The sequence below is a fragment of the Balaenoptera borealis genome, assembly GCF_965194805.1.
Source record: "Balaenoptera borealis genome assembly, chromosome: 13".
Lineage (NCBI taxonomy): Eukaryota > Metazoa > Chordata > Mammalia > Artiodactyla > Balaenopteridae > Balaenoptera > Balaenoptera borealis.
The window spans coordinates 53,859,642-53,871,725 of record NC_138870.1 but is presented as its reverse complement, the minus strand read 5'-3'; the positions used below and the strand labels follow the sequence as shown (position 1 = coordinate 53,871,725).

General features: G+C 40.1%; 2 protein-coding genes across 2 annotated transcripts in view; one reads left to right on the top strand and one right to left on the bottom strand.

The window, feature by feature from the left end:
* Positions 1-12,084, bottom strand: part of XPOT (exportin for tRNA) — a 146,654-nt gene that overhangs the window by 44,550 nt on the left and 90,020 nt on the right. The window contains exon 2 of the mRNA XM_082351215.1: positions 945-1,179. The gene's annotated coding sequence lies outside the window, so the exon portion shown is untranslated. The remainder of the gene's footprint in view (positions 1-944; positions 1,180-12,084) is intronic.
* LOC309608719 (uncharacterized protein C12orf56) overlaps positions 1-12,084 on the top strand; it is a gene marked incomplete at its 5' end in the record, with an annotated part of 77,351 nt that continues 65,267 nt past the window's right edge. Inside the window, 2 exon segments of the mRNA XM_082349145.1 lie at positions 1-60; positions 62-336. Of these exon segments, the coding sequence (XP_082205271.1) occupies positions 1-60; positions 62-336 (335 nt within the window).

The following is a 12,084-nucleotide window of genomic DNA, read 5'->3' as shown; positions in this document are numbered from 1 at the left end:
ATGGCCAGCCCCGCGCGCAAGAACAGCCGCCTGGACGCGTTCCTGCGGAGGCATCTGCCGGCCCGAGGTCTACGACGCCATCCGCGCCTACGAGCCGTGCATCGTGGTACCCGACACGGGGAAACACACCTTAAAGTACGTGGTGCTCAGTGACCTGCTCATCTACCTGACCGAGAACCCGCCCCAGTCCATCCGGAGAGTCGTGGCGCTCCGGCACATCGTGGCCATTGACCTGGTGAGGCGCGCGGGCGGGCTCGCGAGAACCCCCCTTCTTGGGGCCCCCAATCCCTCCTGCACGCGGGAAGGAGGACCTTCCTCACCCCGCCCTGGACTCCAGTACTCTCTTTAACTTACACTCCCCTACTAGCAGCCACACAGGAAAACTGGATTGCTGTATGCACTCCGAATAAAGATGCTTTTACCGTTCTCATCTTGTGTACCGGTCATCCCCTGTCCCCACAAAGACAGATTTGGAGAACATAGCCCCCTATCAGAAGTACGCTTTGAGGTCATTCCTAAGTTCATTAAGCACCTAGCCTTGCCAAGCACTGTCTAGACACTGAGGATGCAAAAATTAAATAGGGCGCCTTCCCAGAAGCTGCTGTGGGAGAGACAGAAAGCCAACACCAGGACAAATAAATGCCATGTGATAAATGCTATTATGCCTTGTTTATTTTTTTATTTTTAGGGCTTAGAGCGTGTTAGGTGCTCAATATGAGTTACGTGAATAAATGAATGAATGAATGAACGCATGCATGCATTAATGAGATGCGCATGGGACGCCTGGCAATCTCAGGCGGGTCATTCATCCAAACTGGGCTCAGGCCATGCTGGGAAAACTTCCTGGAAGGAGTGTCATAAGAGCGGAGCCTTGAAGGAGATACAATCTGTCCCAGTTTTTAGTGTGCTGCTACTGTATCCCTTTCGTCCAGGAATAGATTTACCTTATAAACCAGCAACAGCTTGGAAGCAGTCTCTCTCCAATTACTGTTTTTCCTCCTTGGCTCCCTTTGTCTGAGCTGCTCTCCAGGTGTGTTCTTCCTTTTTCCATTGGGTACAGGTGTCTAGCCTCGTTTTTCTTTCCTTTGCCCTAGTCTCTGTGTCCCTCAAGGGAGAGGTTGGTGAGACTCTTGATTAGAGCTGTTTTGCCAAGAAAATCATAGCTTGTTTGGAACATGTCTGTAAGAAAATAATAAAATGAAATGAAAAAAGTAAGTGCTTTCTTTTTCTACTTAAAATACCACCGTGGGCTGATATCACTATGCTAATTTCTTTGCTTTATTTGAGCCAAAGCTGGAAGTAAAACTGCCTTTTCCTCACTGCTACTGTTTGCATTCTCTTGAACTAAAATTTTTAAAAAATTAAATTTCTGACCAAATGTTTTAGAAAACATTAAACACTCAACTTTTTCTAGTGTCTGCAGTGTAAACATGTATTCTTTTAACAGAAAATAGTGATTTTAGGATATTGTTACTCTCCCCAAAAAGAGACAGTATACATATTTCAGTAGTTGTTATATATATTTCTTTTTAAGCTGTCAGAATCTGCAAAGTACAGTAAAGCTCCCTAGGCCTCCCAAGCCAAGAATATTACAAAAAGGCATACCAATTTATTTATTTATATGAAATACTACATATTTCAGTAGTTGTTATATATATTTCTTTTTAAGCTGTCAGAATCTGCAAAGTACAGTAAAGCTCCCTAGGCCTCCCAAGCCAAGAATATTACAAAAAGGCATACCAATTTATTTAGTTTACAAGGTAAACTCTGTACTCGATGTACAGAGTTTACCTTTCAGGCATATAGAAGAATGTGTAACGTCTATAAAGGTGCTGAACAAATCTAAGATTTCAGCATTGTTGATCGATTGAATGTCCATCTTACACAATATAGTTTAACTTTGGTTAAAGTTGTGGTAGGCAGAATAATGGCTCCCAAAAGATATCTCCAGAACCTGTCCATATTTTACGTTACATGGCAAAGGGGAATTACAGTTGCAGATAGAATTAAGGTTGCTAGCTAATCAGCTGACCTTAAAATAGGGAGATTATCTTGGATTATCTGCATAGGGTGAATGTAATCACAAAATCCTTAAAAGTGGAAAAGGGAGGCAGAAGAAGAGTCAGCAGCAGAGTGATACAGCATAAGAAAGACTACTGGCTTTGAAGTTGGAAGGGGGCCACGAACCAAGGAATGTGCTCAGCCTCTAAAAGCTGGAAGAGGCACAGAAACAGGTTTTTCCCTAGAGCCTCCAGAAAGAATGCAGTCTTGCTGATACCTTGGTTTTAGACCAGTGAGACCCATTTCAGACTTCTGACCCCAGAACTGTAAGAAAATAAGTTTGTGTTGTTTAATACCACCAAGTTTATGGTAATGTGTTACAACAGCAATAGGAATTCAATACAGAAGTGTTTTCTCTTGCGTTGTTTTAAAATGGGTAATTGTTAAAAAAATGTATTGTTTCAGTGAGAAATAAGTATAATCACGCCAAGCACAAATGCCTTAATCTCTTTTTCTGGGTTTTTATTATAGTTATTGTTACATTTCAGTGGCTTGTACTAAGCTCCATAGGGTGTGTGAAAAATGGGTGTCCCCAAATTGCTTTATCTAGTGTCAATTAATAACCAATTAATAACACTATGTCTGTCCTTGGTACCACATAGAGAATTTTCCTGATTTCTGTGTTATGTCATATATAGTTGTCCTGCTATCTATTACATTGGATTACATTATCTCAGTGCCAGGCAGCTTTGTTTTTTAGAACTGGTTCCTCCTTTCTTGAAAGATAAACTGTTTAATCTCCTTTTCTACTAGGGTGCTGTCCTCTTTCTAAGGCTACCTCTTTAGACATACTTTTCCGTTCTCAAAGGTCTTCTCATTTTACTGTGCAAGTTTGTCTCTTGTTATTTAACTTTCAGTTGGCTCAGGTTCCCACTTGGCCTTTGTTTTTACTGTCCTGTCAATAAAGCCCCTAAGCAAACCAGTCCTTTATGCCTCTGGGCCCCTACCCTTCTTGTTCCACATTTGGCCAGATTTCTCCACATAGTTCATGTCTCATATTGCAGTTACACTTAGGATAAAATTTGCAAATACACAGATAAAATTCTGTTCTCTCCCCTAAGGAAAAAAAATTGAAAGAACAGCAACAAGACGTTAGACCCAGAGTATAGAAGTGAGATTTCTGTTCTAGCAAAGACAAGCTTCACGTGCACTTGGAGGTCTCAGTAGGTGATTTGTTTTTGTTTTTGTTTTTTCAAAACAAATTAATGTCAGTTTTATTTAAATAATTTTATGTAAGTTTTTTAATCATTTATATTTAAAAATTAATTATTTTAAAAGTTGATATATAATTGACTTATAACACTATGTTAGTTTCCGGCGTACAACATAGTGGTTTGATATTTCTATACATTATAAAATGATCACCACTCAGTAGGTGTTTGATATGGTTCATATCCTAAAAGAAAGGGTTTCCAAGGTTGTTTGGGCAGAGCTTTTGTGAAAGGCAGATGTTTTCTTTCAAAGTTACTTTTGAAAGCTCTAGAGTTCTGCCCTTGTCATGTGCATCACAATACTATTCTTTAAGCCCTTCTAAGATTGGACACATTTTTCAAGTGTGAGAACCGACTGTCCTGAACAGTGATTTCCTATGGATTCACTCTCCTTCAATGCCATCCCATCACCTACAAAGAAAAAGAACCTGTCAACTTCAGCAGCCCTTGTCTCTACTTCTTGCCTTTCTTTGTCCTTGTCCTTTCACCACTTTCCTCAGTGAATATCTCCTCTCCAGCCATCCTGGGGTCCATGTGGCTTCTTGAATAGGCAGCAAATGCACCTTTATAGCCGGGCCTGTTTGCTTGCAGTGTTTGCTTCCTCCTCCTTCAAGGATGTTCAGAACATCATATCTATAATCTTCCTCCTTCTCTTTCTCCTTTTAAAAATGTAAAAATATTCTCGGCTCGGACAGAAACAGGTCACAAGCTGTGCCGAAGGGGCCACGGTAGTTTGCTAACGGATTCCTGCTTTCCCCTTTCCATATTCAGATCCTACACAGTTTCCAGGCTAAGCCCAAGTTGTTCTTTCTCCAAATCACTTTTTCTTGACTGAGCCCATGAGAGCAGGTCTTTTGGTCTGTTTTGTTCATTGCTCTATCTGGTTCCTAGAACACTGCCTGATACAAGTGAGATGGCCAATAAATATCTGTTAAATATTCAACATAATCTGTCTCTTTGTTTCTCAGTTTATTATCTGCAATATACATCGGGGCATTTAGTAATACATTTTTTTTCAGCTTTTGCTTTCTACCTGTGTGGATTTGGTCAAGTTATTCAACCTCTACTTTGTGCCTCCATTTCTTCATCTGTGAAATGGAGATAACAGCACCTTCCTTATAGAGCTGTTGGGAGGATTAACTTCATTAATAGATGAAACACACTTAAAATAGTACTTGGCACATGGGTAGAGCTACATACATGTTTCATTATTATCAATAACCTTTATTCACATATATTAAGTCAACTAAGGTTCATGAATCTGTAAGATTGATATTATCTCTTTAGGAGATTTAGTAAATTTGGGAAAAAAATAACTGGTTTTTGAGCATTGATTATGTATTAGGTGTTTTATTTATTTATTTAGGCTGCGCCAGGTCTTATTTGCGGCATGAGGACTCTTAGTTGCGGCATGCATGCGGGATCTAGTTGGCCCACCAGGGATTGAACCCAGGCCCCCTGTGTTGGCAGCGTGGAGTCTTACCCACTGGGCCACCAGGCAAGTCCCTATATATTAGGTGTTTTAAAATCTCATTTATTCTTTTTGAAAATTTGTGCACTGGGTTTGTCAAGTTTAATATGTTCAAAAACAGAATTCCTGATCTCCACCCCCAAACGTGTTCCTCTCTTAGCTTTTCCTATTTTAGGAAGTAACATCATCTTCCATTATCTTCAGTTCTATCTTTCTTTCACTCTCCTCATCCTACACATCAGTATGTCATCTTGACTTGTGTAGAAGAGGAAAACGTTTTTCTCAGCCCTCTTAGGGACCCTGGCTAGGTCTGAAAATTTTATATGACATGGGAGCCTTTATAAGGAAATGAAATCTCAAAGAAGAAACAGTTAAACCTATGTGTGTTTAGTACTAGGTCTGATGAAGAATGGAGAGTCATAGAAAAATGTGATAGTTCAAAAAAGTTCAAAAAAGTTAAGGGTAATAGACTGGGGAAATCTTAGAAAGGCCTGCTTGTTTGGATTCATCTTGGCATCCCTGTCTTGGAGATAAGGATGTTCCTTTCCTCTGGGTATAGGGAGGGCACCTCTCCCGTGAGGGCCTTAAGACCTGATTCAGGGGAGGAGGGCTGGGGAAGGTCAGAAGGACTTTCCTGCATCTGTGTTTTCTTGAATTCCTTCAGCTCAAAGTATTCAGTATGCCAAGGCACCATATTTTGGGGTAGTGTGTTCTGAACCCCGTCACTTGCCTTCCAAAATATATCTAACTATGACCTTTCCCATTTTTCTTATTCCTTTTTCTAGCACCACTTGTCCAGTCCCTTATCTAGACTACTGAAATTGCCTCCAAATTGATTCCTCTCCACATAGCAGTTGGGATTATCCTTTTAAATAATAATTATAAATTAAATTATATCACTCTTCTGTTTCAAAGTCTGCATGAACTTGCAAACTCCTTATTGCCTATAGGAGCCTCCATGGTTTGACCCCTCCATCTCTGACTTACCTCCTACCACTCTTCCCGGAGCTCTTTCTGCTCTTCTTCCTGCCTCAGGGCCTTTGCACCTGCCATCCTATCTGGAACACTTTTCCTCAGATCTTCAGAGGGTTGATTCCTTCTTGTCAGTCATGTTTCTGAATTCAGCATCACTTCCACAGGGATGCCTTCTGTGTTCACCCGATCTAAAGTACCATTCCCCCAACACACTTAGCACGTCTCTTTGTTTCAAAGCACTTACCACTATTTGCAGTATAAGATTAACGTGTTTAGTGACTTATTATTATCTATGTCCCATAGTAAATATAGGCTCCATGACAGCAGGACCTTGTTTGTCTTTTCATCCCTGTATCACTGTGCGTTATATTCCCTGACACATAGCAGACAGTCAATAACTACTTGTAAAATTGGAAGAATGAATAAGTGAATAAATGGATGCTCAGATCCATCATACAGTTTACCTCTTAGAAAGGGACATGATATTTCCTTATTTCCAAATATTGAGGGACTTGGGAGACTGACAACTCATCACACTGGCCAGAGTTACATAGCCAGTTAGTGGCAGAGTCAATAGTAAATTCTCACGGGTCTCCTGCTGCTCAGGTTCAGCTCTCTTAATGCTTCTTTTGTGTTTGTATGGGATGATCCCTGTGGTGTTTATCTGTGTCATGCATTTTGAGAGATAGTGAGAGTTATATGAGACCATGTTATGGATACTTCTTTTTATCTTGAGCTTTTTTTCCCTCTATTTTGACTCATTTGTTGCATTTCAAAGATCTCACTGTGGGAGGAAGAAAGAAGTGGTAAACTCTTTATCAGTCATTGTGGCTGTTTCTTTTTTTTTTTAATTTTTGAAAAAATTAATTTTATTTATTTTTGGCTGCATTGGGTCTTCATTGCTGCGAGCGGGCTTTCTCTAGTTGCAGTGAGCAGGGGCTACTTCTCGTTGTGATGCACAGGCTTCTCATTGTGGTGGCTTCTCTTGTTGCAGAGCCTGGGCTCTAGGCGTGCGGGCTTCAGTAGTTGTGGCATGTGGGCTCAGTAGCTGCAGCATGCAGGCTCAGTAGTTGTGGCTCGCGGGCTCTAGAGCACAGGCTCAGTAGCTGTGGCGCACGGGCTTAGTTGATCTGTGGCTTGTGGGATCTTCCCAGACCAGGGCTTGAACCCATGTCCCCTGCATCGGCAGGCGGATTCTTAACCACTGCGCCACCAGGGAAGTCCCGCGGCTGTTTCTTAATAGTTTGTTTGCATAGAGCATTTTGGGTATTGCATTCAAGTCTTGAGAAACTTCTGGAGGGCAGGCATTTTGTCAGTTTGATTCACTGCTGTATCCCTAGTGACTGGAATGATATTGTATTGGTCAGAATAGCTTAAATTAAGCTGCACTAAGAAATCACTTCAATGCCTCAGGGCTTTAACACAGCATAGAGTCTATGTCTCAGCTACCTGTCCCTGGTGGATTAGCAAGGACTGTTCATTTTAGTCACAAGATATGTGATACTTAGTTACACATCTTAGTATCAGAGGCTTCATTTCACCACATGCTGCTTAATCACCATGGCAGGGAGAAATCGACTCTGCAAATTATGTACTGGGTTTTAATCTTCTACCCAGAGGCATGTCACTACTTCTCACATTTCACTAGCCAGAGTCAGGCACATGGCCATGCCTAACTCAACAGGGAGCAGGAGAATGTGATCCTACCATGTGTGCATTCCATGTGTCTGGGAGAGAGGATAGGAATATTTGTGAATAGCTTTAATGCCTACCTCAAATTGCTGACATTTTATTGAGTGCTTACTATATGCTACCCAGCTGCTGTTCTAAGTGCTTAATGTGGAACTTCTTTATCCTTCAACAACCCCAGAAAATACTGTTAGCTCAGTTTTACAGATAAGGAACCTGAAATACAGAGAATGTAAGCAATTTGCCCAAGGTCTTCCATTAAGTGACAGAACCAGAATTTGAACCCAAGTAGTGTGGCTCCAGAGTCAGTGCTCTTAATCTCTAGGCTACAGCTGATTTGATACATAGTAGATCATTTAAAAAAAAAAAGTTTTCATTGACTGGATCTCCAGAAGACCGTATGCTTTTTGAAAACAGAAACTCCATCTTCTGTTTTGTATGTTTCAATTTTGTGCTTTGCAGTAGGAACTCAAAAATACCCATTATGAATTGAACTGAATAAATTAGAAACTAGATAATCAAGTGCCGAAAGCTTAAGGCTCTTTTTTTCTCTGAAATTAAAAGCTGGTAGAAGAAATCTGAATGAAGACTATGAAATCAAGACTAAGAGATAAGGTAAATATGGGATTATTCACAAAATATTGGAAAATAAGAAATAAGGGGCTGCCCCACCCTGCATTTTGAAAGTAGTATTTTAATGTAAGTAAGAGAAATTGGTACCAGTTGCAAATATAAATATGGTCAAAAATGATGTAGATTCATTCATAAGTGATATATTACTCTTAGAGATTTAATCAAAGAAATTAGGGATATTTTCAGATAAAGCCTTATTCATTTAATAACAAAAAAGAGCATTCACTTCTCTCCCCAAATGCCTTTTGCTGCCCCCATCAGAGACAAATGCCAGACTAAGTGAACCATGAATCTGTCTCAGTATTGCATTACTGAAGTTCTCATGAATAATCAAATGTTGTGAATTATAATAGATATCTATTGGGCATGTACTGTGTGCCTGTCTTGGGCCAGACACTTTACGTGGATTATCTCATTTCATTTTACTGATTCTTTAGGGAAGGTGATGTTCTCTTTCTTTCAGAGATGAGAAAACTGAGGCAGAGAAAGGGTAAAGACTTGTACAAGGTCACATAATCTGAAAACACTTGAGCTGGAATGTAAATTTAGGCCTTTGGATATGAGAGCCAGCATTCTTTAACCACTACGCACGTAGTAACAACTGGCCTTCTGCAAATTCATGGTATTTCTTGAGAAGTTTTCTGGTTTTGCAATAAGGACACCAAAGTTACCTCAGTATGCGCATTACATGGTTTCTGGGCATCGGTTGTCAGGAAGGAGGGGATGAAGTTATAAACAAAACACCTTTTTCGTTCTCCCACTCCACCTCTCTGTATTCAGGATTGCTGTCCTTCATAGCTGAGACTGGTGTCATTGTTGTTGCTGATGAGGTTCAAGGACAGGTTTGGCTGTAAAGACCCAGTTGGGATGTAGCATCCTCTTCACAGAGCCAAGACTTGAAAAGTTTTTTTTTTTTTCTTTCAGTCTTTCTGAGCTGTGGCTGTTGGTCCTGAGGCAAAGATTTTTCAAGCCTAACACTGAAATAATCTAGGGAGCCTCCAATATTATGATGGGGCAGTCCCCAATTCTGCAAACTGGTCATTCCTTTTGGAATATGTGGGTGGATGATTCATGCCAGCAATATTCATACATTCCAATAATAGCTCATCTACTCAGACTCCCTTAGGGATTGGAATGCTAAAGCCCAGGTAGAGTAAAATGGGAAAAAAACACCTGGTGGAGACAAAAGTGAGTTTTTAAATTATGACAGTGGAAGGATCTGCCAAATGCTAAATGTAAAAATAGCTTCTACATAGTAGTAAGCTTAAGTACAGTGTGACGAAGGTAATTGCTAATGGGGTTTAACTTGAGGGAAATTCATTGACGATATCTCCATATATTGTTTGGCCACTTCATCAGTAGATTAAATCTTTTGGGCTGGCCATTGGTCCTCCTTCAGATTCTCTCTGAAATACTCTTGGTACAGGTAATTCATTACATTGCAATTTGAGTAAATTAATTTTTTACTTGCTTTCCTCCCTTTGTGGGAGACTGTAGAGTTAGAGCTTGCTGTGCAGAGGAAGTTAGGTCCTGAAAGGACCATGGGAGTTGAAAAATGTCTCACAATTTGGCTCTGTTGGGGCCTTACTTCCACTACCTAATGTCCCATTAAGTAAAATGATCTCCAAAGTGGCCACGTTCATGATGTCTGCCGTCAGTTTTTCCCTTTTCATTTTTTTTCTGGTTTATGTTTTTCTCCTTTCTACGCTATACTTCTGTTGAATGGATGTTAGATTTTATATGGAGCATTCTACCAGTGTTTTGAATTACCAGGGACTACAAATGTATAAATGAATAAAAAATGGTACCTGCTTTTGAGTAACTCCTAATTTAGAGAGGAAGGCAAGCAGATGGGAAAGAAGAAAAAATATATGCAGATAATTATAATGGAATGTGAAAATAGATATAATAAACAGAATATTGTGGGACAAGAGGAAGGACATATTCTATTGGGTGGATGAATAAGTAAAGGTTCACCAAGGAAGTTACTTTTGAGCTTGGTCTTAAAGGAAGAATACAAGTTTCTAGGCAGAAAAATAGGGCAAGTGTTTTCAAAAAGGAGGAAATAGCATGTGCTTGATCAGCTTTCTATAATATGTCTAAACCCAAATCAGGGGAACCAAGTACAGCCTGTTTTTGTTTTGTTTTGCTTTTAAAGCATGATTTTTAAAAATTTATTATTTATTTGGTTGCACCAGGTCTTAGTTGTAGCAGGTGGGCTTCTTAGTTGCGGCTCACGGGCTCCTTAGTTGTGGCACGTGGCCTCCTTAGTTGCAGCATGCATGTGGGATCTAGTTCCCCGACCAGGGATCGAACCCAGACCCCCTGCATTGGGAGCGTGGAGTCTTATCTACCGTACCACCAGGCAAGTCCCAAGTAGAGCCTGTTTTAGTGAAGGCCACATAGCTTTTCTGTTTCCAGCTGTCTTTTACAGATAGTTTCTTCAAACTAGGATCCAATCAAGAATCACACATTGCATTTGGTTGTCATCTCTCTCTTGTGTTAACTTTTTCATATGGAAAAATTCTAGCATAAAGAAACTAGAATGAAGAACTGCATTTAATATGTCGTGTAGCTCTGCTAGTACCAGTACCTTTTACAAGGTATAGATTCTTTGTGATATAGATACTGAATTCTTTAAAGGAACGTTCTTAATAAAATGCCTAGGTAAATTACATATTTATATAAGTATACTCTCCTCCTACAAAATAGGACTCTGCAGATGCTTTTTGCCTGCATCTTTGCAAAGAAGCCCATGTGGGTCTTCCTGATCATGTAAATACATTTCCTGAAATATAGTCATTATAATATATGTATTCAAGCTGAGAGAGACCTTAAATCAATTTCACATTCCTCATTTTACACTTGAGGAAATCACAGCCAAAAGAGATTAAGTAACTTGACCAAAGCCACACTGCTAGTTAATAGTGGAGGCCACATTAGAAATCAGATCTCTTTACTGCTAGTTCATAGTGTTTCCCCAACATTCCAAATTTCTGTCAAGGTGTTGACTGATTACCTAGTTTGGTCATGATGTACTTAATAATTAGGGCACAGAACAATGAATTAGTTCATAAGAACTTAATTAGAATAATTCATATTAGTTAATTAGATTGCTGCCTGCCTGATGGCTTTCCTTTAGGACACCTTAGTACCTTCCACTTAGAAATCTGATTTCCAAGTGATTTTAATCCTGATCTTTGTACATGAGTTTGCATTGAGTTCACTTTTTATTAAAAGTTTTTATTTTTTATTTATTTTTTATTTTTGGCTGCATTGGGTCTTCGTTGCTGTGTGTGGGCTTTCTCTAGTTGTGGCGAGCGGGGGCTGCTCTTCCTTGCGGTGCATGGGCTCTAGGCGCACAGGCTTCAGTAATTGTGGCACGTGGGCTTAGTAGTTGTGGCTTGCAGGCTCTAGCGCGCAGGCTCGGTAGTTGTGGCGCACGGGCTTAGTTGCTCCGCGGCATGTGGGATCTTCCCCGACCAGGGCTCGAACCCATGTCGCCTGCATTGGCAGGCGGATTCTTAACTACTGCGCCACCAGGGAAGCCCTGAGTTCACTTTTTAGGCTTTCTTAGTCTAAGGTTCTCTTTCATGTTCCAATCCCTCTTTGGTGTCAGGCCTTTGATAGGAACTCTGTAGGTGGACGATTCATGAAAATGCATAAGAAACGAGAGCCACCTATTTGTCTACTAAAGTAAAGGAAATAAAAGCAAAAAATAAACAAATGGGGTATAATTCAACTTAAAAGCTTTTGCACAGCAAAGGAAACCATCGACAAAATGAAGACAACCTACTGAATGGGAGAAAATATTTGCAAGTGATATAACTGATAAAGGATTAATATCCAACATATGTAAGCAGCTCATACGACTCAACATCAAACAAACAAACAAACAAACAACCTGGTTAAAAAATGGGCAGAAGAACTGAATAGGCATTTTTCCAAAGAGGACATGCAGGTGGCCAACAGGCACGTGAAAAGATGCTCAACATCACTAATCAACAGGGAAATGCAAATCGAAACCATAATGAGATATCACCT